This window comes from Malus domestica, chromosome 13 (assembly GCF_042453785.1).
Source record: "Malus domestica chromosome 13, GDT2T_hap1".
Classification (NCBI taxonomy): Eukaryota; Viridiplantae; Streptophyta; class Magnoliopsida; order Rosales; family Rosaceae; genus Malus; species Malus domestica.
The window spans coordinates 15,525,495-15,553,065 of NC_091673.1; the positions used below are offsets into that span (position 1 = coordinate 15,525,495).

Genomic DNA, 27,571 nt, shown 5'->3' on the forward strand with positions numbered 1-27,571 from the left:
GTCTTACGCCTTTATCGTCACGTGTCTGGATTGGGCAAAATAGTGCGTCATGAGGATGACTACATGCGTTTGAAGGTAAAATTTGAGCTTCCAGGTTACAATAACTATCGCCAAAGTTAGCTTTTGAATTTTTAATAGCATCGAGGAGAGCTTTTAAACTGTAGAATAGAAGTAGTCAGGCCCCCAACTCTTCTCGCATGATGGTAGAGCTTATTACTACTTTAGATACCGTCAAACATGTGAATAAGTCATCCGCTGCTTCCGGTTTGGATAGTAAAGAGGTGATGTCGAGTACTTCTTCAAGTCATTGAATGTGCATTGGCGAGCCTCGTCCCAAAGGGCATGATTCTGTACCAGAGCGAAAGAGTCTGCCATAGTTAGATCTTCTTTCATGATCAATTTTCCAAATAGCAGGTGGTATGCTGGAAGTCCTTTTTGGAAGGTTGCTCTAGCTATCGAGTCGTTGCATCCAACTATCCTTGCCTTCTCTGCTTGAACCTCTTCACATAGTCGCGAAGCGACTCCTTTGGGTTCTTGTTGACGTTGAACAAATGGTTGGACTTCTTTTTGATCGAGCAATAGGATGAATATTCTTTGGTGAAAACCAAAGAAAGTTCGTTGAAACTCCGGGTGAATTATGGGGCAGGGTGTAGAACCAATCTTACGCCTCGCCTTGTAGAATGGTGGTGAATATCTTGCACATGAGATCATCGTTGTTTCGATAGAGGATCATTACGCTTAGGTAGTGCTTTAAGTGTATCTTCGGGTCTTCATCCACTTTGAAAGATATGAAATGTGGCATGCTGAACTCATGTGGAGGCTCTGCCTGCTTGATCTCGTCTGTGAAGGGTGACCTCCTTATGTTGGTCATGTTCCGTCATATTGCCTCGTCGGTGACCTCGTTGCGTTGGAAATTATGCAATCTATTGGTCAAGAGTCTCTCTACTTCTTCTTGAATTTACCTTTGTTAGGGTAGCGGAACTCTCGGTTGCCCTCAGCTGTAACTTGCTGGTCTAGGTTGCTCTTCCATGTGCTTGGCTCATCTATGCCCCGGATGCGGTGCATGTGGTGTGTTCCTAATAGGCTAGCGAGTTATTCGCAGGCTGCCTATTGAACTTAAGCCGGATTGAGTGATTGCTTCTCTCCGTCCGTCATGCTACCTACTCCACGTGAGGTGGATGATGCTCTTTGCGTGCTTAGCCGCGAATGAACACTTCACCTAGAAGGTTGCTTATGTTAACTATCAGAGTGTGACCCTAACCGCAAATGTATGCTCGTACATAGGCCTAGTCGATAATGCACGCTCCTCTGCGCGCTAAGACGAGAGTAAACGCTATCTTGGGGGCCCAATTGGGAGTGTACACTGCCCAAACACTCGGTTCGTGGCTGGTCGAGTGGCTGCTTACCGGGATACTGCTGGAGAGGTTCTTTGTCTGCCCTTGTCCTACTTCGAGACACATCGTCTGAGGCACATTGCATCTCGATGAGCTGCAAAAGCTGGTTCACCAAAGTCGTCTACGGTGATAGGGCGCTCGTCAACTTTATGACTTGTTGAGACAAGTGTTGTTCTCTATTTAGATTGGAATAGCTTGGAATGAATGCATCTCCTTAAGCAGTGGGAGTGTGGTAAACTCCGGGTGCGAGATTTGAGTTGGGAAATGTCAAATCGGTAGAAAAATGTGGTGAAAATGCTCCCGGTTCGATCGTTTGTCCAAAAATTTAGAGCTGGGACAGTTGAACTAATCTTGAATCGATTTAGGCTGTTTGGAAGGCCACGAGAGTGGGCTGCTTGGAGTGTGATGCACATGAGTGCAAGGCTTGGGCTCGGCTTGGCAAAGCGTTTAGTTCGCGTTGGGCTTGGAGTGACATGGCTTGGGTCGTGGCCTTGGTGCCGTGAGCCTTGGATGGCACATCTCGGGCTGTGGTAGTGATGCCATAGACCTCGCCATGGGTAGTGGTGACCGTGGTGGCCACCGCGGTGGTTACCATGGTGGAGCCCCGTAGCGATGGTGCCGCTCCTATAATCACATTTTGCCTCATGGATCGTCGTGGTCCCATTTCTTGAATATTGGAATTTTCATTTGTGGATTTTACGTTTTATCAAAGAATCTTTGCAAATAAAAAATTCTAATAATAAGAAAGTACGAAAAATCTACAAATGGACAAGAAAATAGAAAAACCTTTTGATGCGGGAGTCTTCTATGAGTGTGTGACTCTTCTCTCAATGAAAGCACCAATTTGTAGATGCAAATTTCTTCCTCCTTGATCTTGGACAAAATTGCACCTACAAAACAATTAACACCTTTGATTAAGGCCAAAAGCTTCACGCACCCATGAGGTAAGACTGCACCACCCTTTGATAACCTTGTAATCGTCAACATAAAAATCCTAGTATGAGTCACCCCCAAACACCAAGCTTCCTCCTCATAGTCATTTGCTAAGAGCAGAAACCACAAAACCACCACCTCAAATTTGACAATTGTCGCAGCTTTAAGATCCAAGATCCAAGATCCAAGATTTAGTAGTAAGTCATGAATCCAAGATCCAATATTTATTGGGGTGTGCTATCCACACATCCCTTTTTACTTCTCTCACACTCCTTATTAATTTCTATTCTTTGGTCTTCTTCAACTCATCCGATCTAACGACCGAATATTAAAAGAGTGTGAGAGAAGTAAAAAAAGGTATGTGGATATCACATTCCTATTTATTATATATTAATATTAATCAAATACTTAAAAAACACAACAATATTGAGACAACCAATAAAATACTTGAAAAACACAACAATATTTATTAAAAACTTATTTTATAAATTTGATCATACTATTACTAGACAAGAAAAGAAGCCAAGCGTTTTATCATTTTCTTAACATTCTCAGTTTCACTCTCACAGAAGATGTGATAGCAATGGTCCTCTCCTTCAACTTCAAACAGCTCCACTTCTCCTTTCCATCCACTCTCCTTCACCAAATCGTAATACCAAACACCTCGGTCCCTCAGCTCATCTTTTCCAGCAACACACACGAGCAGCCGAGAGCACGCAAGTCCAGCCAGGCTCGGTTTTCCCTCACCCGCCGGATTTAACATCGGATTGTCGACCCCACCGGGAGCTGATGGATAAACAAAGTCCCAAATCAAATAAGGGACAGCTTTCTCAAAGTCTTCACCTTTAGGCTCTGACCCAATTGGCTTGGAACTCCAAAAATAAGGGTGGGATAAAAATGCACCCAAAATTTTGACACCACCACACAAGCTCTCAACTCCTGCCTTGATAGCCATATTATGTGCAATGTTTCCACCTGCACTATCACCACCAATGTAAAGCCTATCAAAATCTCCATACCTGACTAACCATGGCTCTTTGTCACCGCCTGAGTCATTGTTGCTTGAGTGAGAAGCAACCCATCGAAGACCATCCCAACAATCTTCATAAGCAATAGGAAGTGGGTTCTCCGGGGCGAGCCTGTAGTCAACAGAGATGGCTAGGACTCGGGCTTCTGAGACCAAGCGGTTGAGATAGTGGGTGTCAAGAAATGAGAAGGCGGATTCAATGCAAAACCCACCACCATGGAAGTAGACCAAGATGGGAAGCTTTTGGGATTGGTTTTGAGAGAGGTTTGGGAGGTAAAGGCGTGCGGAGATATTGGGGTTGTCTGAGATGGTGATATCTTTGGAGGAGACACCAGTTTCAGGGTTTTGATTTGGAGATGGGGGCACGTATGGATAGTCCAAAAGGCGTTCCACCGAGCCATCCTTGTAGAATCTGATGAAGGGAAGGAACTCCGAGGCTATTTCTTTGGTGCTGGAAGACATTGCAGAGACTTTGGTAGAAGATACGGAAAAAGTATGGAATTGAAGTGTGAATCATGGAATTCCGAGGCTTTTAAAAGAGATGCCTTTGATTTAAAAATTGTGGATCATTGCCATTTTCAATTAAAATATTGTGGGCACTTTGAGCCCGCAAACTACTTCTAAATTTGTAAATATTGGAGTAGGTGCACCTAAAACATTTGATTATGTTTAGATGTGGTTTCGCCAGCTTGTTAGAACATATTTTCAAAAGAACCGTCAAACATAAAACGTCAATATAATATTTGATGATTTTGGTAATGATTTGAAATTTTGTATAATCTTTTGCTCCACTCCACTTGATATGTTAAACAAAATTGTCATTCTATTATTATTTTTCCATTTCTTTATGGGTTTAATTATTGAGACAACCAATCAAATATTTGGAACACGCAGCAACACCTGTTATATATTGCATCACACACAGCAACATTTGTGGGTTTAATTATTGAGACAACCAATCAAATACTTAGACCACACATCAACATTTGTTATACTTGGAATAAACGATATTATCTAGACTAAGGGAGGTGGGAGAGTCGACTAAACCTAACACTGGGCTACCTATAACAATATGGTTCAAATTCACATTTGACGATAATCAAACCTAAAACATTTCACTTACAAGTAAAGAGGCATCACACCTATTAAAACATTATTAAATCAATTTGATAGGAGCTGTCAAATTTGACGTCATAAGACTTTCTCGTCAATTAACTCAACCCCACATAAGAAATTAAAGACAAGGTTGGATGGAGTTTGTTGCTATTTTTTATTGTTGTATGTTTATGCAACAATTTTGATATCTCCTTTAGAGATGTTTTGAGGCAGCTAGTTGGCCGTTTTGTATTCAAATTCAAATGCTCCTCCTTACATAATAATATGAATTAATAACAAGGCTAAGACCAAGATGACCTATTTATAATGTTTTTAAACCTAGTAGCCTTAGGTATCTAAATAAGAAAGGAAATAGAAAAATAGAAAAATAGAAAAATAGAAAAATAACAAAATATGAAAATTGTACTATAATAATATAATCCCGTTTTCATCAATTACAGGCTTCATTCGGCCAAATTCTGTTCGAATCCATATATTACAGCTATAAAGTGTTAATAGTAAACAACTCACCAGCAATTTTAATAACTTTTAGATGATTTTGGATTCAGCCTATTTCATTTCCTATACGAACAGAGTTTCAATCATTCTAGCTTCGACTGCACTGCTACATCCAACGGCTCAGAAACTTTTGAGATTGTTGAAGAGACCATGCGGGCGAAGATCATAAATATTCCGAGAAATGTCAGAATTGTACTACAAAGGTGGCGTCGTTTTTACAAGTAATCATGACCGATTGTAAGCAAACTACAATCAAAGAATTAGAGAAATCTCACGGCTCGACAACAGCAAGAGCATCTAGTACCGTTTTCTGTACATCGGGGTGTTAGAACTCAAGGGTTGAAGGCAGCGACTTATAGCCGCAAGCTATGTGGGTTAGGCTTCGTAAGCGCTTTAGTAAAGTAAGTGCTGATCTCGGGTAATATACGCATGATCAGATGAGAGTGCCTGCAGTGTTGCAGCATCGACACAATTTCAGTAGATGAAAACAAAAATGAGGATTCGGCCAAAAGAAGCAAAGGCGATGCCAATTTTCGCTAAGAAAAAACAAGACTAAATCTAGGAACTCAGGCGGACTATACGTAATTAATCTCTTTGAATACGAACGAACAGTTGGAGGGAGCACATACCCTGGTCTGGCACTCAATTTTTCGAACTGCTCCAAGATAAACAAAATGCATGTGTGCCTTAATGACATTCCATGGAAGGCTTCTGAAAGTTCATACATGTTTGAAACGTTCTCCAACGATATGTCCTAAGTCAAAAAAGAGTAGAATTGTAATTAGGTGGCTGCCTTTTTCAACTCAGAGCAAGACATGAGCAGAGAGAGAGAGAGAGAGAGAGAGAGAGAGTCTGTCAGGTCACCTGTGCTATTGTGTACTCGCAAAGCCGCTTGAGTCCCTCCAAAAGATACTGATCTGCAGCTCTGAGGAGATCTTGAGCAATATCAAGAGTAATGTCGACTGATCCAGTGTATATAAATCTGTGTAAAGTCGGAAGTTTCTGAGTTATCAAAGCTTGCCCGACAGCTTTTTTGAAAGACAAAGAAAACACAATCTTCACTTTACCTCATCATCAACTCGAAAACTTCCCATCTAATATTTGGTATCTCTATGTCCCTCGCATCCTTCTCCTGTAATAGGTTATCTGGAAATTATAAAGATATTGCACACTACCGAACATGAAGACAACATTTTTACTCTATTACTTGCACTACAGTGTTTAATTGTAGGTAAATTGTGATCTAGGATGAAATCACTATATGCAGATACCCACCCGGTAACCACCATCAAACATTGCACGGAACGCATCTGAAGAAGCAAGCAGGCAAATTCTGTGAGCATAGAACCGTTTACCTGCAATTGGTCAGTAAACAATCAAATGTTTAAAGAGGTCATTTATGTTAACAATACAATCACCCATGCTAATTAAATATTCTGTTAGCATAAGAGATTTAAACCTTCAACTAAGAAAATAACATCGGACAGCGTAGGATTGTTTACATACTGTTCCCCCAGATACACCTGCACGAAGATTTATCCACCATCACACGAAATTCATGCCAAATAAATACTTTAATGCTTAAGATGACAGTACTTTTAATTGCAAGAAAGCAACCATTGAATAGGAATTTAGAATTCAATTCTTTCTGGAAAATTCTTTTAGATTGCAATCGGTATGTGAACTTAAAAAGAAAAGATTCCACTTTGACAACTTACGCTTTGATACGTTTTGTTATATTTTAATCGGTACTTCAAATGCATCAGAAAACACTATTTGAATTGTATTCTTTTAAGGACAGAGAATCTTACAGTACTATCATATAGTATAAGCAAAGTGTTGTATAACATGCCTTAAGAAGGAAATTTCAAAAAGTTCAGGAACTGTTTAGAGAAGTGAAATGATAATGAGCTGTGTGGTTATCTTCCCTTTTGTTTTCGAGGTCCAAAATGGCCAACAAAAATGTGAATAAATTGGAAAACAAAAAATATATATTTTGCTACCAGACTTTATATTATGTTCAAAAACTTAAAGAATTCATTCCGCAAGCATGAAAAAACCAGCAGTTATTGAACAACACCCCAACCTGTGGTGTTGGAGATGGGGGAGCTGCATCCACAGGAGAAAGAGTCATGGCTTTGTTAGCCAACTTATATAAAGCCGTAGCACCATCAAGTTGCTGTTTATGGGTACTGGAACCAAGAAGCCCAAGAAGCAACTCCAGACCTGCTTAATAATATCAATATCAGAAAATCCAAAACGAGCAGAAGTATATAAAGAATATAAGTTCCTATGCAAAAGCAACCATAAAAAATATGATATAAACAGAGGATGTGACATGCCATTGTTGTCAATGAATATTGTTCTCAGATCATCTGGTGAACAAAGATGAGCAAAAGCCAAAGCAACTCGTCTTTGGACTGCCCTCTCTGCTACACGCATCAAATATAGCAAATGGGACAAAACCTACATTAAGAAAATAAGAAATTACAATCTACTGGATTTAATACTTAAAGCATACAAAATGCTAGAAATTACAAAATAAAATAAAAACTAAAAATAGACATGACAATGCTCACTCGTCCACGAATCTTCTCCTCTAATCTTTTCAATGTTTTGGTCACACAATCCTTTGTTGCCTGATAATATGACTCGTCAATTCTTGCAGGTTACAATTATAATATGAAGCAAAGAGAGAAGAAAAATGGAAGAACTGAAAACATCCATTGTATATCTAAGGAACTACAAATATAAATTAAATCTTTAGTGAGAGCGAGAGAGAGAGATACTTGAAAAATAAATTCTCCATCTTGCAGCTTCTGAACACCTCCAATCCTAATATAATCGGAGACATTATCCTAGCAGGGAAAACGAATCAATAAATTACATCACAGTAAAATGATGTTAAATGTCTACCTTGACACAATTTTCATGAAAATTCATTAATTATACCATACCTCGTTATCTGCAAGACCATAAAGAGTAAATGCAGCATTATGTTGTAAAGAACCATTTTTCGAATCAAGAAGCTTCAGCAATGGCACTAAAGCACCATTATGTGCAATACCAGCTTGGTTGTTTGTGTCCTGAATTAGCAAAAACTTGAATCATTATTACCAAAGAGCATATCACATAGCACCAAAAGACAGAAAAAGCATTATTTCAATAATACATGAAAATTAATTCATCAGATCTCTGTCAGGAAACCTGAGACTAGTAATGATATTAGTGACTAAAAGAAACTCCTCAGGAGTTGAATTCTAGAACTACTGCTCAACTGTCAAAACATATGACCCACAAATTCATCTTCATTTCTAGCGGAACATGAAATAAGTCCATCAATGGTTAAGTAAATTCTCAGCACAAAATCAAAATCCATCCTTGAATGGCAGAATACATCCACTGAGATAAAGACAATATTGACCAAAGAAATGTAATTTACACAAAAGAAACAACATATGTGAAGAAATAATAACCTGTGCGAGTCTCCCCAACGCAAAAGCTGACATCTCCCTTAGTTGTACGTCAGGGGACTGAAGCATTTCAATCAGAGGCTGAATAGCACCCCTCTGTACAATGTGAACCTACAAAAAACCTGACTATTTCAGTGGAAGGGCAAGGGCAATGTCCCCAAAAGCAAGGAATCAATATGGAAGGAACAAAGCTCTATCTACAAGGATAAAGCAAAGATTGCAAGTAATAGGATCATTATTTGAACAAAGAAAAAGAAGCTTAATGGTGTTTTGATTCCTAACATTTTTGTGGTGCCAAACGCAAAACATGGGTGAGAAATTGACTCAAATCATGGAAAAATATTGAAAGAAAGAAATATAGTTAACCCACCTTGCAATCTGAATCAGTTGCAGCAAATTGTCCAATTAATAAAGCTGCCTCTCTTTGGCTCTCAGAGCAGCAGGAACTGTAACCCAATATAAAAGATTTCAGAAACCTCTTCAATGTAAAAAAAAATGGATAAGACACAAGAAAAGTTTAGCTATATCACGTGACATGACACTACTGGGACACACCTAAGCAATCCAATAACAGGTTGTAAAGCTCCCGCAAGAAGAACTTCTTTCTTTATGTTCGGAGATGAGTGTACCAGATTTCCAATAACACCAACCTGCATCACATTATAAATAATCTGATGATGAGAAACATGAAGTGCGACAACCTAATTCTGACCAACATAAGTCCAAAAGTGCATAATATAAATTCAAGTAAAATAAGATCCTACTGCTTCGTAATGTATTGCAGCATCCTCAGACCGAAGCATTAGAATGAGAGTAGGAAGCGCATTGCATTCAACAATCTGCAAAGCCATAAATTGACACCATCAGGTTCCTCTTCAAACCAACCTTTTCCCATAAGCAACTTAAAAAAAGAAAGATCTATGACCTGATTCTTATTCTCGTCATTTTTAAATGCCAGAGTTCGTAGTGCTCCAGCAGCTGCTCTTTGCACCTTGGTATCAGCAAATTCAAGCAACTCAACTAGAGGTGGAATTCCACCTTCCATTCTGTATAAGCAGTCCTGATGATCATTAGAATAGTGTTGCTACCATCAAAATTTTCATTTGAAAGAAGGTACTTCAGACATAAGCGAACCTGACACGGGTTTTAATGCTGCTATTCTCATGAGCAAGGTTGGTGATGGCATCAGCAGCTCTACGAATGACGCTATACAGAGCCCGAGATACAGGACTATCCTTGTGCCTCTTTAACAAATCCACAAGATGAGCCAATGCACCAGTGTCAACAATGAGTTGTTGATGCTCAGGCTGTTGACACATAAGACAGCAAGAAAGAAGAGGTTCAGCAATTACACGTACTGTCAGTGTGATGGTGAATTATATCCTATCCAAGAGTGTCTCATATAAATATCCGCGCAACATATAGAGGGTCAAGAGTAATACTGGATACACCAAGAATCAAAAGCAAGCAGACATATTGGCAACCATGACACGCCGACTTGCTATAACATACCAGCAACTAAGAAACTACCAAACACCCCGACAAAAAATAATCGCAGTAAACCTCCTTACATGTACCACAGACAAAAAATATAACTTTTACCGCAACACGCAATCTATTGGGAAATCTTAGATTCATAGTTCATAAAGCCGCACTGTCTGTGTGCTTTTTGGGAGAGAATATTATTTCGGATTTTCGAATTGTAATTTCCCCAACACTAATTGTACTTGTATACAAAAGTTTGAATTTTTGCAACTTCAGTTAGTATCCAAACCAACTAAACATAAATTCCAATTCTTGAACCTCTGTGAGTAAATTACACGCTCAAAAGGAAAGTTCCAAGTCCACAGAAAATTTGACCACAGTGGACTGAAATTTTGAAAAACAGTAAGAGTAAAGTGACCTTAACTGCGAGAAGGCCCAGGGCAAAGGCACTTCCCTTCTCGACCTCGTGTTCGAACGGCTTCGAACTCCGGTCGCCGTCGCTTAACGGCGGCGCTTGAAGATGCTTTACCAGAGACGGAACCGCGCCGCCTTCGACGATCACGTTCACTACCTCCTCTGCTCCAACACAAACACACAAAATCGTCAATTCCGAACAATTCAAGAACCTCGAAAACTCCATAACCGATGAGAAATAAGGAAAGAAAATGAAATTGAGGCGAGATCGGAGGGTTATTTGGGGATTTTGTTTTAACTAACCGTTCTTGGCGATCTCGGCGAGAACGTGCGTGGCGCGCTTGGCCGAAGCTCGATCGGCTTCGCTCCAAGAGAAGGTGGAGTTGAGGACCTTCACCTGCTCGCTGACCTCGCTCAGAAGCGCCTTTCTTGCTTCGCCGGACTTCACCGAGATCTCCCGCTCGCCACCGGTTTCCTCCTCCAGCTTCCGCTTCTGCCCCTTCCGCTCCGGACGGCTCTGATCCTGGCCCCTCTGCAATTCCATCAACGGCGACGGAAGCGAAGCAGAAGAAGAAGAAGCAGCTATCCGAATTGGAAAAACAAACTTTGGATTTGAACAGGTAAGAGACAGAGAAACAGACAAGTGAGAGGGGAAGATCCAAGGGTATTTTCGGAATTTCAGGATTAACAAAAAAAGAAGTAAAAGCTTTTTCTTTTCTGTTTTGTTGCTTTTTCCTTTTCTTTTCTTTTCCGGTGAGCTGTGTCGGGTCAAAACCGGCCACATGATTTCCGGTAAATCTACATATCCATTTATTTAATATTTTTTAGTAAATATGAAATATTTAACGTGCGCTCCCGTTGGAGAAAGTACAGAGTGGGACGGCGATATCAGCTAACGTGCGCGTGGTGCGTTATGGATGGGCCCGCCAGAATCCAGGGACCCGCCAACTGCCATGCTAGAGCCGTCGTGCTTGCTGGTAGTTGACGAAGTGGGACGGACTTTCGTTCGAGTTGTTGGATCGGGTCGACCCGAATGTGAATAAACGAGCACGGGAAAGTAGGGGTGGGTTCGGTTTAAATCGGTTTGGTTTTTTGCCAAAATCGAAACCAAACTGAAATTTCGGTTCGGTTCGGTTCGGTTCAATTTTTTTTCGGTTTTTTTCGGTTCGGTTTTTTTTCGGTTCGGTTTTTTCCGGTTCGGTTTCGGTTCGGTTTCGGTTTTTTGTTTTTATTTTTTTTCAAAAAATGAAAAACATTGAAATTTTAAATTTTAACATATCCAACACAATCATAACATAAACATTCTAACTAGAATCAAAGACAATGAAAATAAACATTTAAAGTTGAACTAAAATCATCAATCAAGTCTTTCAAAGTCCAAACTAACAACCTCATAACACAAAAATCACACAAAAATCGTACAAATGACTTAGAAAAGTTAAATTGTATGATGTTGTTCAAAGATCAGTGTTGTTTGCTTGTAACTGCATGTTGACAACTTGATTAGTAAAGATAATGCGTGGGTGGATTTATTTAGTGTGTGTTGGATTCTTTTCCATCACAAATTACCCAAGTAATCTACCCGAAATAAATGTTTATGGATTATGTTACATGTTATATGAGAGTAGATTTGGAAAAGAAAGCTGGCGCAGAAGTAGACAGTGCTATGGAGATGGATGTAGGTACTTCGGGAAGAGGTTTAGTTCCGGAACCTTATATGGGGGAGAAATAATAGGTTAGGGTTTAGAGTTTTTATAGGCCTTTTTTTAATATTTTGAGCTTAAAGTTTGGCAACACATTGGGTTAGCACATTTTAACTTACAAATTGGGTTTAGAAAATAATACCCAAAACAAATAATTAAATAAAAAAATTAATTTAATTAATTCGGTTCGGTTCGGTTCGGTTCAGTTTCTAGATCACTAAAACCGAACCGAACCAAAAGAATTCGGTTCGGTTCGGTTTTTTCAATTCGGTTCTGTTTTTTCGTTCGGTTCGGTTTTTTCTGTTTCGGTTCGGTTTGGTTTTCGGTTTTTTTCGGTTTTCGATTTTTTGAACCCACCCCTACGGGAAAGTAGCACTCTGAAAGTAACGTCTTGGGAAAAAACACAAGGTCTCACACATTTGCCATCCACCCGACCAACCAAAACGACGGGGAAGGTTTCAGAACACCATTGCCATTCGAGTCTCTAATACAAGGTCATTGACTCAACTATGATTACGAGTTTGAATTCGCTGTTACTGTGACAATTCGATTCACTTATATAAATTTATGTTACAAAATCACAATGATAGTAAAAATGTTCTTACTCTAATACACTTTCATTTCATACAATCAAAATCACAATGATAGTAAAGATGTTCTTACTCTAATACACTTTCATTTCATACAATCACGGTGACAGGGAACTTCTTCTCTTAAAAAAAAGTGTTTTTTGACACACGATATACTGATTACGATGGTTTTAGTTTTCATGTAGCGTATCACTTGTGTTTTGATTAGGGCTGGGCACGGGCCGGGCCGGGCCCAATTTTGAAGGGACCGGACCGAACCTAGGTTCAAATGAAACGGGCCGGGCCGGGCCGGGGATTACATTTTGTAATATAGGAACCGGACATTACCCGGCCCGGTTGAAACGGGCCGATTCGGGCCGGGTCCACGGGTCCCTTTTTTTTTTTTTTTTTGGGTTTGAAAAAAAAAATTGTACAGATTGCAATCTGCACAGATTGCACAGATTTGCAAATGGGCATAAAGAGTGAACAATTAAACAGAGTGAACACAAGCAGGCAGCACAATTAAACAGAGTGAACACACAACACACAAATTGTTGACCGACAAAAGACCAAAAAGGCTGAGAAGTTTTCATTGCTGTTGGTAAGTCAATGCCATCGTCTGAAACTTTATCACTACCCTGAGGGGGTTCCCTTCCCAGGACCAAAAATCAGGACCTGGAGTCCTGGTTCCTGAAATTTCCGATTGAGGCACTGGCACAACTACACTCTAATCTGTGCTCCTGCTGAAATTAAAATTTTTTGATAACGAAATGCTCAAATTACTGACATGCTAGTTATAAGAAACAAAAACAAAAAGTATTCAATTCAATTTGATCACAAAATTCAGATGCTCATCCACTACCTTCTGAAAAAATACCAAATCAGCATGCCATTACTTACCACCCCACCATAACTTAAAGTTCTACCCCGTATATGTTACAAATTCACAACTCTAACTTTTACAAAGCCATTTACAATTTGATATAATGCGATCTCCGTGAAACAATTAGGCCATTTACATTTTACAATTTGATATAATGCGATCTCCGTGAAACAATAATCCCATCAGCATCCAAAACATATGCAGGATATCAAACTCTAACTTTTTTGTTCTTGGAAATTCTGGATTTCAATTAACAAATAAAACTATACATATCTTTATCTTCATTACCCCAAATTAAAATCCCATATTTAAACAAACAATCAGAAATTCAAATTGCCTAATTAAAAATCAAACACAATGTCCAAATCTTTACCCGGTCCCTTTCCTCCTTCGAAACCTCCAGAATCTTTTGGAACTCCTCGCTCCTCTTCTTCTCCAATTCCTCAACAGGCTCCACACTCTGATCATCAACATCGATTTTTGCAGAGTCGAGGGAAGATAACTGTCGAGGGACTGAGGTCTGACCGTCTGAGAGTTTGAGAGACAGTAAAAGTGAGAGTCGGGAATCGGGATGAGAGTCGACCAATATGTTTGATTTCAAGTTAAGAAAAATAAATAAAATCAAAGTTTTAGCTAGGATTCTGAGTGAGCAGAGGCAGAACCGAACAAGCGCCGCGGAATCGGCCGATTCGAACAAGATTGGGTGGTCAGTGCTGCGCAATCTTCGTCTTCTCCGATGGTGAGGTGATGTGGTGTCGTGACTGTCGTCGTTGTCGAGGGGGAGACGAGTGTGAGTCTCGGCGGCCCTGTTTGGGATTTCGAAGAATGAAATTTGGGGGTGGGTTTTGGAGAGTGGGATGGAATCGATGGATAATGGTTTAGGTTTAGAGATTGTATATAGTTAGAAACGGGCCATCCGGGGCCCCGTTATTTCAAATCCTAGAACTCGGCCCGCCCCTTAAATCCTAATCGACCCGCCCCGCCCCGCCCCGTTTCTATTCTCAAAAAATTGGAACCGCCCCGTACCCGCCCCGAACCTGAATTACCCGCCCCTACCCGCGGTTCCTGTACCCGTTTGCCCACCCCTAGTTTTGATCCCAATAACAAATTTATCTTGCTGGTAAGTCAAAAATTGAGGTCCACCAAATTTTCATTTTCCGAGAGAAAACAATAGTTGCAGAATGCAACCGTAGAGGATTAGAGAATCCGATGATGATTACATGGACCAACACAACCAAGTTTCGGGCCCATTTTTAGAAGTGTCACGCTTTACTTTGGGCTTACTCTACCACTAGGCCCATTTGTTGTCCCAATACTGTTTTTTCAGCTTTAAAAAGGTCGGTGCTTTCTGTTTCTTTCTGTTTATGGAATGCAACTGTTCAAAGGCAAATTAAAAATGAGTGTGCAAAAATTATTCTTGTATTTAACTAATCATGCGTACAAATAGAATGATAGAAGTTTATGGCTCAATTGGTTAAGATAACATTTTCTTTAAATTGTATCGGTAATTTTTGAGATAAAATATCACATCTGGAAGTCCATGAGAATGGGGCTCAACCATGTATTCAACTTAAGGGTTAAGTTGTGAATAATATTAATATAATTCGAGCAACTGGTGATGATCTAAGATTACATGGGTCCAAAATGTGATATTGGAGAGCCAGTATCAACTCGTGACAAATGAAACATCATCATCAATCACATATAATCGATTGGCTAATAGATGGAGGATAGGGAGGATAGATGAAATACAGTTGTCCAAACTCGGAGAATTGCTTGTTCATAACATTATGTATTAAGTGCATCAAGATCCTTTTGAGATAACATGTCAACTACGTTACGCTTAAAGTTACAAAAGTTTTGAGGGCCAAGCATTTGTTGGATCTAAATTATTACAAAAATTTATACAACTTTGTATTTTTGTAACGTTAAATGATTATACACAAATCAGTTATTTATGTCCTTTGAACTTTCATAAACCTAATTTAGCTGCTAATTTACCTTAAGCTGATTTAATTTCATTAATCTTCAATTTGCGTTCGGCTCTGCAGTTTACTATTGGGCTTTGGTTTGAGTTGGTCTAATTTTGCTGGCTTCACTTGTTTACGGTTTATAAGTGGTACCCCACAAACCAACCTACCCCACCAAATTCTGATTAAAATTAGTTACTTTAGCAGTTAAACTACCAACTCTGACCCACCCAGCCCTCGTTTTCCCGTGCTTACCCAATCGAAATACCTTTCGTCTCCCCTAACTCCACCTTCTAGACTGTCGACTCCACCTCAACTCTCTCTCTCTCTCCCTCTCTCTCTCCCTATCTCTCTCCTCTTATTCCTTCCTTGCTTAACTCACTCACCCAACCAAAACCCTTCCATTCTCTCTCTCCTCACCCTCTCATGCCTCTCCCTCCTCCCCCTCCTCCTCCTCTCCCTCTCCCTCTCCCTCTCTATCTCCCTCCCCTCCCCAAAGGTAAGCCCTTTAGCAATTGCATTCCTCAAAGTTTAATTTGGAAATGTCAAGTCCTGTATAGTAATTATATAATATAATATTTATTTTCTATTTGCCAATTGATTTTCGGGTTCGATGCTGGCGTTTGAATTTCAAATTTTTTAAATTTTTGAACAGGTACTCTAATCAACTGCGGCGCCGCCGTCAAATCCAAAATCGATGGCCGCGAATGGCTACCAGATACCGACTTTGTATCCGGTGGGACCTCGCTGAACTTAACGACCCCGAGCCTCGTCCCCATCCTCTCCACCGCCCGATTGTTCCTGAACTATCCCTACCGTAAGTTCTGCTACACCGTCCAGGTCTACCGCAATGCAAAGTACATGGTCCGAACCACCTACTACTACAACAGCAGCGACTCGCCGTCAGTGTTCGACCAGATTGTGGACGGCACTTTCTGGGCCGTCATTAACACGACCGAGAACTACTCTAACAACATGTCGTCATACTACGAGGGGTCTTTCTCGTCCAGGGCAAGACCATGAACGTGTGCCTCGGGTAGAACAATTACACCGAATCCGACCCGTTTATATCCGCCCTAGAGTTTGTGATACTCGAAGACTCGCTTTACAACTCCACCAACTTTAAGTCGTACGGCCTTAGCTTGGTCGCCCGAAATGGATTTGGGTACACCGGACCCATCATTCGGTACGTGCCCTTCTCTTTGTTTTAACTTGTAGAATCCGTAAATTCAGTGACTTTGAAGTCAAAATTTGAGTTTGTTTAGAATCCAAAATTGGGTTATCATTGTAGATGCAAATTTTCGCCTTCTTCAGTCTTGACAAAAATGCATCTGCAAACCAATCTACACTTTTGATCAAAGACCTAAGCCTCACGCACGCATGAGATAGGGGGTTAGGTCAGCGGATCTCCGATGCCCTCACGCGCCCACGAGGGGGGGTTAGGTCAACGGATCTCTAATGCTAAGTTAGTTTCTCTGAGAGAGTAAAGTGTTTAAAGTTTTTTAGGGTTGCAAAAGCTCTAATGGTAGAATACCGGGTTTTTATAGGGCTAGGGTCAGCCATATAGTGTTTAATGGAGAGATATTCTCTAAATATTCCCAATATATTAAATAGGAAATAATATCTTGAGATAATGGTGTGATTATTCGTAATTTATTTAAATTATGACTACTTAGTTGATTTGAGTCAATCTTAAATTAGGAATGTATTAAAGATAAGATTTGGGTAATTAATCAGACCTTCAAGGGTGTGAGCTGCGCGTAGGAGCATCTGGAAAGCCTGCCCATTTATTGAGCGCAATCTTGTCTTTAGGGCAATCTTGTCTTTTTGAATAAAAGTTTACATGTCGCCTCTAGAATATTTGGAGTTATTTTAGGCTCCACAGTCATCAGATAACAGATTAGGAATTCGATCAGCTTTGGATGCCATTTGGAGGGCACAATCCGATGAATGATTTTTTACCACCCCAATGATTGCAAGTTTAAATTTCGAATTTTGTGTAGTTTATAGATTAATTGGCTTTCATCTAACGACAATCAATGCGATGATAAGCAAAAATGCACCATTATCTTTTGTTTACGTTCAAAATTTTGTGTATTCAGTGACTTTGAGGTCAAATTTGTAAAGATTTTAGAAACTGGAATTCGGTTATTTTTAGATACCCTGATGACCAATTTGATCGTTTTTGGGCGCCATTTGAAGAGCATAATCCGCTGATTCCGATCAATGTGAGCAACTCAAATGCGTCTGTTTCTGGCATGTGGAATATGCCCCCTTCGAAAGTTTTTAAAAGCGAATTGACGACAAGGCAAGCTGAGGCCATGGAGTTGGATTGGCCTCCTGGGTCGGTTCCTGAATCGAATTATTACATAGCTCTATACTTTGCATCAGGGGATTCCTCGGGTTCAAGGGTGATCAACATTAGCATCAATGGTGTACTGTATTACAAGGATTTGGATGTGAAGCCAGGAGGGCTTGTTGTATATGCGACGCAGTGGCCACTTTTTGGTTTTACTAGGATTACTATGACCCTTTTTGGGAGGTTAAGCGGTGGTGCTCTGATTAATGCTGACGGGTTGTTTGATGTTCTGCCCCTTGGAGGAACAACTCTTACTCGAGATGGTATGCTTATCTTTTGATGTTATTGGGATTATATTTTAGTTTTGAACTAACCCATGTTAGAAATTTGTACATAAGCCCACTCAAATTGCAAAGTTTAGATGCCATTTGTACATAGGCTTGATGCAAGACTTGATGGTGTTCATTTTAGTGATATCAATTCTGAATTTGTAATGGGAGTGGCCATTTTCTTTTCACAGTTATTGCTTTGCAAAGAGTAAAACAAAGTCTTCAGAACCCTCTACCTGACTAGAGTGGTGATCCTTGTTTGCCCCGTTAGTACTCGTGGACAGGCATTACATGCTCTCCAGGCCCTCGGGTTCGAGTGGTCTCTTTGTGAGTTGAAATTGTCGTAATCATTAGAAGTCTGCTTCCCTTTCTTTTTTTCATCTCAACATGGCCAAAACTTACATCTATTTCCTCATGCTTTCAGAAATCTGACGAGTATGGGCATTTCAGGATCGCTATCACCTAGCATTGCCAATATGACCGCATTGTCTAATATGTAGATTTCTGAAAATTTAATTGTATTTAGTTTGTTCACAAGTGTTTGTTGAATGCCTGATTGACGATTTAGCACTTCTGATAGCTTGCTTGGGAAGAATAAATTTACAGGGCCTATTCCCGATCTAAGTTCATTGAAGTTACTGGAGAAACTGTAAGTTGTGACAATTTACTTCCCATGTTTTGCCTCTGCCTCTTGATCATTTTATTTTTAAACTTGCAATGAAACACATTGTGGCATATGGAAGCATTGGCCACTATAAATGGAATTCTGGAAGTCAATGGCCTGAAACTGTACTGGTGTGATTAAGTGATTAATTATCTATTTTAGCGGTTTTGTGATACTTTCACATTGCATTGATTGTCTCATCTGAAAATTCTGAGTCTCCTTGTTGCATGAAATGGCTTTCTCTAATCCAATTTTTCTTTTTCCCTCATTTAAGGCACTTGGAAGATAATCATTTTAGTGGAAATATCCCTTCATCGCTCAGGAGCATTGATAGCTTGCATGAACTGTAAGTGATGTCAAACAGTCAAAGCCGGTTCTTTGTTCTTTCTTGGTATCAATTTGAGATTTTTACTCACAGTTTCTAAAATGTCTATTTGTATAGAAAATGGATGAGAAGAATTTGGTTCTCAAACAATTTTATGTTCTATACTGTTTAATTGTGGAAATGTTAGCATTTTAATTTATTTGTCGAAAAAAGTTAATTGTCACTGATTTGTGAACTTTATGGATTAGAGTTCAAGTTATGGTATAACCCCAGTATTGATACCTCTCGATTCTCTTGTTGTTGGAAACACCTACTTTTTAAAGCATTTGAATCTGAATGGTTGCTACAAAAATTTGCACGTTCAGGGTGCTGTATATTACAAACAAATACTTCAGGGCGTCCACATGTTCTGTCTGTTTTGTTGGTCAGAAGAAAATACCATTAGAAGTCTATCATGGTCTAAACCTTGTGATTCGACAAAGGATTCTCACCAATTTCAGAAATATATGCACGCACGACACATTGATCTTAGTATATAAGACTAATATGTTATGAACTTATGCGGGCATATTGTTATGGTTTCAGATGTAGATATTTATCTGACTGATACCTTGTTTTCAATTCTTATGGAAGATATTCTACATCTTTTTTTTTCTTCTTGTTGGATAATTCAGGTTTTATGCCGATTTTAAGCTCACAATGCTGTTAGATGACAGCACAACTGGGCAAACTATCTTTTTTTTTTCCCTTTCTTTCGTCTTGCACATGCGTTGATTCTGCCGTGAGACTTGATGTTTCCAAGTCCTAACTTGCTTCCACGTCTCTTTCAGTTTCTTACAAAACAATAATTTGACTGGTGAAGTTCCTGATAGCCTTGTTGGAAAATCTGGTATGGACCTAAGGTAGTTGAAATTTCACTGGTCTTACCACTCAAACCTTACGTTGCACCTTAAGCTGATTGTTTTTCCTTGCGTTTCAGGACGTCTGGAAATTCTTTTTCAGCGCCGCCGCCTACTTGAACAGCTAGTATTATGCATTCAAAGGTAAATATTTTTTCCAAGAAACTTGATCCAAACTCTAAACATAAAGAGCTCTCCAAAATTTGGACTGCAAATTTTCCCTTTGCCAGCTCTTTGGATCTGTAGTCCAAAGCTCTCGTGCCTATGTTTCTTTAGCTTTGGTGGAGTTTGAGATCTTCAGTGAAATTTTACCCTACATTTTTGTACCCGATTGTTCATATACAGCCACGTTGATTTGTCGTGTTCTTTATGTAATTAGTCGATGTTGTTAAGTTGTCCATATTAATTTTTCTTGTTCTTTAATACACATTTTCCTTTATCTACAGTGTATTGTTTGTAAATCTTATTTGAAGTGATTGGTGTTGATCTGTTTTTACTTAGGTCTATGGTTGACATTCTACCTCAATTTCTTCTTATGGTTCTAGTCAAATGTCCCTATTACATTTACAGATGTGCGCGTTAGGCCAATTGGCAATATGTCCATCTCCTGCACCTAAGTTTGAATCTCCCTCCCCGTAAATTAAAATCAGAATTTGAATCCCTATTACATTCAAACCATGTTCAAAGAGAATCCTACCAATGTGGTCCTCTTCCGTTTCTTCATATGCTAAAAATAATTCAAATATTCATTGGTGGTTAAGGCCAAAAATCAGATTCCAAGTGCTGCAATGGCTCACATGTTGGACCGACTGAGTCACAGATGTGCAATGTCTTCTCCCTTTCCTACCCACTTATTTGGGAGAGCCAGTTGGCAGATAATGTATGTACTTTTTGGACAATACATTAAGGCAAATAAATAAATAAATCAGACAAATTTTGGTTAATATTGTGGCAAAATACTAGAAAAGTTAGCATTTACATTATGATTATTCAAATCCAACATAAGTAACACTCTGAACATGAGACAGAAATTTTAAATGAAATAAAAAAAAATATTGCGAAAATTGCGAACATCTTGGAAGAGGATTTTCTAGTATGCACCGGGATCCTTGGTTGTTGGATTCTTAGCTGGTGCATGTTGTACAGTACTGGAGCATGGTAAAATTCTCGTATTGGACAATTAATCCTGCAGATCAGACCAACATCTCTACCTCCCTAGCACTCTTCCTTTTCTGAGAGGAAACAAAGGTGGCAAGGCATTACTCTTCACTTGTGTGCAAATTGGCACATTTACCATTGGCCTTATTCTTATGCTTGCTGATCTTGTTCTTTCCAACCCTTTTTTTATCTTCTTCATATACTTCTCTTTGTTCCCTTCCTTCTCTTGATCCGTCCTTGTAGCTACATCCGCCAACGAGTTCAAGGAAGAAGAGGAAGACGAGGATGAGGAAGACGGGGACAATGATGAAGCGCGTTGTTTCTTCAGTCTTAGTAGCTCCTTCCACAAAACTGTGCACTTAGGTGGCCTCGGAGATGGATCATCGTCCACAAACCAACTCCATCGGCTCTCCTCCTTGTTCACCACCTCCTCATTCTCATCTCCCTCGACATCCTTGGTCTTGAGGTTAAGCTTCGCGAGCTGTTCGGCGTGCTGCTTTTGCCAAAAGGGTAGGAGCTTCCCATCGAAAAATAGCTCATCTGCAAACAACATGGCATGGCTGCTCGCATTGCTCGAGAGAAACTCAAAATCCGGGTTACATACCTTTTGGTGATCACCACACTCCATTTTTTTATCTTATACTTCGCCGTGCGAATTCGGGGTGATGGAGATGAAGTTCTCATCGTCGAGAAACTCGATCGAGAATGAAATCCACGGACTCAAAATCGAGTCGACAGATATAGGGGTTGCCAGAACAATTTCTAGGGACCCCATTTTTGTGGTAGTGAAAGAGTGTTTTTTGAGCAAATGCATGAGGGTATGTAATATATAAAGGGAAGGAAGAGATGCTTTATTAATGTTAATGTTTGAGTAAATTGTTAATCTGTGTGATTTGTGATTGCTAATTGGGTTAGTAATCATGGTTTCGACGGTGAGATTATAAAAGTTAGGTGGTCTGGCGGAGGCGAAACATGAAAGCTCAAGTGGTGTTTAGAATATAGAAGCAGGCACATGGACAACTTCACCTTTTTGGGAACTTAATAAAAACAACAAAGTTTAACCGTAGTTTATTATGCAATTCTAACTAGTGTTTTCTTTCTTGTTCTTCTAAAACCCAAATATGATTAGAAAAAGTAAAAAGTAACTTCTTGGGTAAGCGTTTAACCTACAATATTATAAAGAAAAGAAATGATTTTTGCACTTCCGTTTTTTCCGTCTACACTCTTTCTTTTGTTTTGAACTATGAATTTTCTTTTGGTTTATTTAATTCGGCGGCTGGAAAAAAAGAGGGGAGTGTTGGAAATTATTTCCCTATAAAGTATACACTGTGACATTGATGAGTTGGGCAATTCATTATGCTAAACATATAATTTCGATTCATAATCTCACAATATAACATATCAGATGTCAGAATTGTAATTCTAAATTATTTTCATGCTTTGTCTTGTATTATTTTCTAGCTTGTAGACTGGGGTAAATCTTGAACTTTGCAAGATACATGTGATTATCTTTGAGTTTGAGAGGGGGATCTTTTGCTTTCCAAATTATAAAAACAAAACATTTGGTTTAGGAAACTTTAATTAGGATTATCTCATAGATTAGTGGCAATTAATCTAATGAGTTTGGATTAGTCAAGGAGAGGGGTCCCAAGCATGTGGTCACATGAGAGTTATTTCCTTCCATGTGAAATTCTGAATCATAGATACATTTTATGACCAAAATACCCTTCTATTGGTTTTGGCCTTTCCTGGTATTTCATGTGAATTGCCCATCTTGGGTTGGTTTTCCAGTAATTTTGAAAGGCTTATGAAGTGGTAGATATCATGCCCAATAGCTTAATAAGCTTCCCTTAAGATTTGGGTAGTTATGGTTAATCACGATAGCTAATGAACATTTGAGGGTAAATCTTATTTGAGAAATGCTAGGGAGATTCTTTCAATAGTGGGACTATTCATAGACTCTCTACTACCTCATGTTTTTTGTACAATGATTTATAATATTGATCTGAAAATTGCTGTTAAATTATGAGGTGACAAAAAATCTATAAAATGTTTCAATTTGAGAAAGTCTCTGTAACATTTCTAACATTTCTCATCTTATTATTATTATTATTATTATTATTATTATTATTAAGGGTAATTAAATATTGCAGATGTTGAGTGGTCCACCCTCTGTCCTCTCTTTGTATAATTTCTTGTTTGGTGTGTCTTTGTTGTATGACTTTTAAGGGGGGCAATAATGTGTCCAGAGTGCTTACTTAATCTAATAAACAACATTAACCATCATGTGATGCCCAAATTATTCTTGGTTTTAGCAGTCATCAATTAATGCTAGCATTTTCATTACAAACCACTCTTGGTGAAAGTGTAAACAAAGAGAACTAAGTGTGTGGATTACAATTAAGATTAAACAAGTATGATTATGTGTAGAAAATGTAAGACAAATAGCACAATTTTTTGGAATGAATTCCTCGAATACGGTTATTTAAAGTATCCCTTAATTAAAGCTCCCTCATATTTTCATAATAGGTTGATTACCAAAGCACATATAAGTTTGACCTTACTCAAGCTTTATCCTAACTTTAGGAATTAGCCTAAGTTTGACCTTTCTCAAGATTTTTTCAGGAAGCACTTTGAATTCTAATAAAAATTTCAACATGTTTCTACTAAAACCTCTTTTAGTAAAAGTGTTTATGATTAGAAATGCTTCCTACATAAGTAGCTCTAAATAAGCTCAAAATCATAAACAGTTTATGGTGTTAGGCATGTGATATCCTGTCTCAAAATTTATAGTTTATTTATTTTACAGTTTTAGGAAAAACGATTTTAAGGGAGTTTTGACCATTTTAAATTTTACTTTAGTGTTTGAAGGTGGTTTAGAATAGACAGTAGAGATCAATTCTACGAGCGATTAGGCACAAACCGTTCGTGAATCGAAGTTGAAACAAATAAGTTATGAGCATTGAAAGTGAGGGGCATTTTTGCTTTTTTTCTACTTACTATAATAGTAAGTTTCCTGTTTCAGAAATTATGAACCTGCCAAATTTGAAAAGTTACGAAATCAGGAAAGTTAACCCGGAAACCCATAACCTAGCTCAACATGACCTACCGACCCGTTTCCTTTCGAATATTTTGACACAAATTCCAGCTATTTCCAACAAATTAGTCGATGCCACCACCACCAACTTCAAGCTCTCATTTCCCTCTACAAAACTCATCCAAAAATCACTTCGATAGACTACCACACGTGGCGTTACGAGGCCACAAAATTTTATGGATTCTAGCATAAGTTTTTCCTGGTGTTAAGCTCTACATGCTTGTAAAATTTGGTGAAACTTGAAGTGTCACATCCCGGCCCGGGGCGGACCACTTCCCGGGCGCGTTCCACCACCGTAGCACGATATTGTCCACTTTGGGCCCCGACTACGCCCTCACGGTTTTGTTTCTGGGAACTCACGAGCAACTTCCCAGTGGGTCACCATCTTGGGAGTGCTCTGGCCTCCTTCTCGCTTAATTTCGAAGTTCCTACGGAACCCGAAGCCAGTGAGCTCCCAAAATGCCTCGTGCTAGGTAGGGATGGGAATATACATTTAAGGATCACTCCCCTGGGCGAAGTGGGATGTTACATGAAGTTAGTCGAAATTTTGAGTTTTCATTCGCCGGAAACCACCGCTCACGGCATCGTGTGAGAAATTCAAGTGACATGGATTTTGGCCAAAACGATATGCTCAAGGTCTTGAGCCTATATTCAAGGTTTTGTTGAGATTCGATGTGATGGTTCGATTATTCAATTTTTGGGATAATAGTACCGCTGCTTGGTTTTCGTAGTAACAACAATCTAACCGTTGGATCGTCGTTCAATTTTGTTAGTATGCTATTTATTGATTATCAAACCTTTGAAAACTTGTGGAATGAAAATCTAACGTTCAAATCCTCCGGATTTGAGAATCTAGGATTGTTGACCCTAATAGGGCCTACTTTGACTGACAATTGACTTTTTAGTCAACGTGCCTCGAATTATTCTGGTGTCTGACTAAATCCTAAGTTAAGACTTGTGTGTTTTATTGGCCGTTGATCATGTATGAGTGCTTCGATCTTTGTGCTAGTTGGTAGTGGTCTAGACTTCGGGTGAGTTACTTTAATATTATGTAAAAATAAGTATTTTGTCTATGGAAATCCTCATCTTGATATACTTTGTGGATATGACATGGAATAATAAACGTGTATTACCCGGTCATCGATCTGTTTTGTGAAATGATATATATATGTAAAAAGCCTTTAAGGGAAGGGATCCCCATTTTTCAAAAAAAAAAAGGGATATCCTCTTGACCGTTAGATTTGACTTTAATGAAATCATGTGTTTGAGATTCTGTGGCCTGTGATTTAATCTCAACCACATAATTTCATTAAAGCCAAATCTAATGGTTAAGAGGGTGTCACCATTTTTTTTGAAAAATGGGGATCCCTTCCCTTAAAGGGTCTGTATATATGTATATGTATGTGTGTGTGTATGTGTGTGTGTGTGAGTGTGGGTGTGTGTGTGTGTGTGTGTGTGTGTGTGTGTGTGTGTGTGTGTGTGTGTGTGTGTGTGTGTGTGTGTGTGTGTGTGTGTGTGTGTGTGTGTGTGTTTGTGTGTGTGTGTGTATGTATAAGTAAGTCTGGGACATAAACTCTACTCGAGTTGCCATGAGTAAGTCTGGAATCCAATATCTATATATTTCTTTCTATTGTTGCCATAAGTGTGTCTGGAATACGGAACGTTGTGATTTGTGCAGCCCTGGCATTCGTGTCGCGTTTTCCATGTTTGTGTCGTTTTCGTGTCATACTCGATATCTTAATGGGTCATGTCGTGTAACACCCGTTAAAATAAACAGGTAAAATGACCCAATCTGAAATCGACCTGATAATATTAACAAGTAATATGACCCGACCCATTACCCGTTAAGGAAGATATATTTTAAACCAATAAATAATCAAATGAAAAACATAATACTAAATAAGTATATACATACCATATTGTCACATCCAAAATACAAAAACGGATTTTTCTTTTAAGTATATATTTACATACCCAAAATAAGAGCATAATAAAAAAACATTAGAACATTACAAAATATCAAATGTTCAAAAATTTGCAAAATTAAGGACATTGGAACATTAGAACAGTGGAACCTTGCACATTTTTTTAATAGTTTTTTAATTAATGTAGAGTGGAAGAAATATGGAAAAAAAAATATATAAATGCTTGTAATGACAAGCTTTACAACTTTCGTGAAAGGCTTAACTTCGAAATTCACCACTATAATCATATAAATCATAGATGAAAATTTAACCATTGATTGTTGTTTACATTTACGCTTCATTTTTCTTATCAAATTTTGTTTTTTCAGATTTTCCTTTTTTGAAAACATGATCTATTAGAGGATGCAGGAAGATGAACGGTTTGGATCGTTGATATTATGTTCAGAGTTTTACGATTAGTAAAAATATTGCTGGATGTTTATAAAGTTTCTACAAACTATATGACATCAACTCATATTTCAGTTAACTGTAAATATCGAAACGTGATATCAAAGATATGAACCAGTCATCTTCTTACATCCGCCAGATGATCATGTTTTCAAAAAAGAAAATTTTAAAAATGAAATTCAGTAAGAAGAATACAGCATAAATGACAATCGACGGTTAAATGTAAATTTAAGGTTTGTTGATGCATAAAATCAGCGAGGATTTTGGTATAACGGAAAATGTTAAGTTTGTGACCATTGCTAGATTGCTCCGGTCACTAGTGTGGATAAGTAAGTAAATGGATAGGGACAGGGAAGCAAACACAAGATGTACGTGGTTCACCCAGATTGGCTACGTCCACGGAGTAGAGGAGTTCTCATTAATTGTGAAGGGGGAAGTACATAGGTTCAAGCTCTCCTTTAGTGAGTACTAATGAATGATTTAGTACAAATGACATTCAGAAATATTGTGAGAGAATGATCTCTATTTATAAAAGAGAGTTTCTAGTTTCATTCTGACATTGACACGTGTCGTGTTGTGATTGGCTTCTGATGCTAACACGTGTCGCGCTAGGATTGTCTTCTGATGTCGACACGTGTCGCGTTGTGATTGGCCTCCTGGTTGGAGAGAAACTCTTCTGTGTCCTTGACGGTATAACGTTGACTGGTGCTCAGTAGTTTCGGGATTGGTTAAGTATGGTACACATAGTACTCTCCTAAGTTCCTGAGTGAGGGAAGCTTCTCGGTTGGGGACTTACCGAAGTGTGGTATCATTTTCACTTACCTTATATGTCTCATATGTAGATGTGGCATCTTCTCTAGAAGTACTTTTCCTCCATCCAGGAGTGGTATCTTTAACCGATAAAGATGCACAAGGTAATGTATCAATTTCACTTGAAGCTTACTTGTAGTTTTGAGCTTGGTC

General features: G+C 38.9%; 3 protein-coding genes and 1 pseudogene across 4 annotated transcripts; 1 reads left to right on the forward strand and 3 right to left on the reverse strand.

The window, feature by feature from the left end:
• Positions 1 to 2,771: 2,771 nt before the first annotated feature.
• On the reverse strand, positions 2,772 to 3,899 carry LOC103453098 (2-hydroxyisoflavanone dehydratase-like). Its single transcript, XM_008392636.4, has one exon. It carries the CDS (start codon positions 3,814 to 3,816, stop codon positions 2,833 to 2,835), a length of 984 nt encoding a protein of 327 aa, XP_008390858.1. The 5' UTR covers positions 3,817 to 3,899; the 3' UTR covers positions 2,772 to 2,832.
• A 955-nt stretch (positions 3,900 to 4,854) lies between these two features.
• On the reverse strand, positions 4,855 to 11,137 carry LOC103453099 (ARM REPEAT PROTEIN INTERACTING WITH ABF2). Of its 2 annotated transcripts, none has more exons than XM_070810481.1 (19): positions 10,644 to 11,137; positions 10,351 to 10,502; positions 9,576 to 9,748; positions 9,367 to 9,487; positions 9,206 to 9,280; positions 8,997 to 9,091; positions 8,812 to 8,887; positions 8,445 to 8,552; positions 7,926 to 8,054; positions 7,758 to 7,826; positions 7,548 to 7,607; positions 7,311 to 7,434; positions 7,055 to 7,194; positions 6,428 to 6,491; positions 6,244 to 6,323; positions 6,036 to 6,100; positions 5,833 to 5,950; positions 5,598 to 5,722; positions 4,855 to 5,415 (listed from the first exon to the last, which is right to left on the reverse strand). In XM_070810481.1, exons 1-19 carry the CDS (start codon positions 11,122 to 11,124, stop codon positions 5,322 to 5,324), a joined length of 2,349 nt encoding a protein of 782 aa, XP_070666582.1. In that variant the 5' UTR covers positions 11,125 to 11,137; the 3' UTR covers positions 4,855 to 5,321. The 2 variants fall into 2 exon arrangements, with proteins under 2 accessions (XP_070666582.1, XP_008390859.2); XM_008392637.4 differs by having other exon boundaries at positions 10,345 to 10,502.
• Positions 11,138 to 15,755: 4,618 nt separating this feature from the next.
• LOC103424051 (putative leucine-rich repeat receptor-like serine/threonine-protein kinase At2g14440) lies at positions 15,756 to 20,307 on the forward strand (annotated as a pseudogene).
• Positions 20,308 to 20,938: 631 nt separating this feature from the next.
• LOC103424035 (uncharacterized) lies at positions 20,939 to 22,084 on the reverse strand. The gene has a single exon (XM_008362099.4). The coding sequence runs from the start codon at positions 21,765 to 21,767 to the stop codon at positions 21,189 to 21,191; it is 579 nt and encodes a 192-aa protein (XP_008360321.3). The 5' UTR covers positions 21,768 to 22,084; the 3' UTR covers positions 20,939 to 21,188.
• Positions 22,085 to 27,571: the final 5,487 nt, after the last annotated feature.

Coding starts and splice junctions, on each gene's coding strand:
- LOC103453098 (XM_008392636.4), bottom strand. CDS start 3,816: ATGTCTTCCAGCACCAAAGAAATAGCCTCGGAGTTCCTTCCCTTCATC.
- LOC103453099 (XM_008392637.4), bottom strand. CDS start 11,124: ATGTGGCCGGTTTTGACCCGACACAGCTCACCGGAAAAGAAAAGAAAA. Junction 9,488..9,575: donor AGCATTAAAACCCGTGTCAG/GTTCGCTTATGT, acceptor CTGCTTATACAG/AATGGAAGGTGGAATTCCAC. Junction 8,553..8,811: donor CAACTGATTCAGATTGCAAG/GTGGGTTAACTA, acceptor GGTTTTTTGTAG/GTTCACATTGTACAGAGGGG.
- LOC103424035 (XM_008362099.4), bottom strand. CDS start 21,767: ATGGAGTGTGGTGATCACCAAAAGGTATGTAACCCGGATTTTGAGTTT.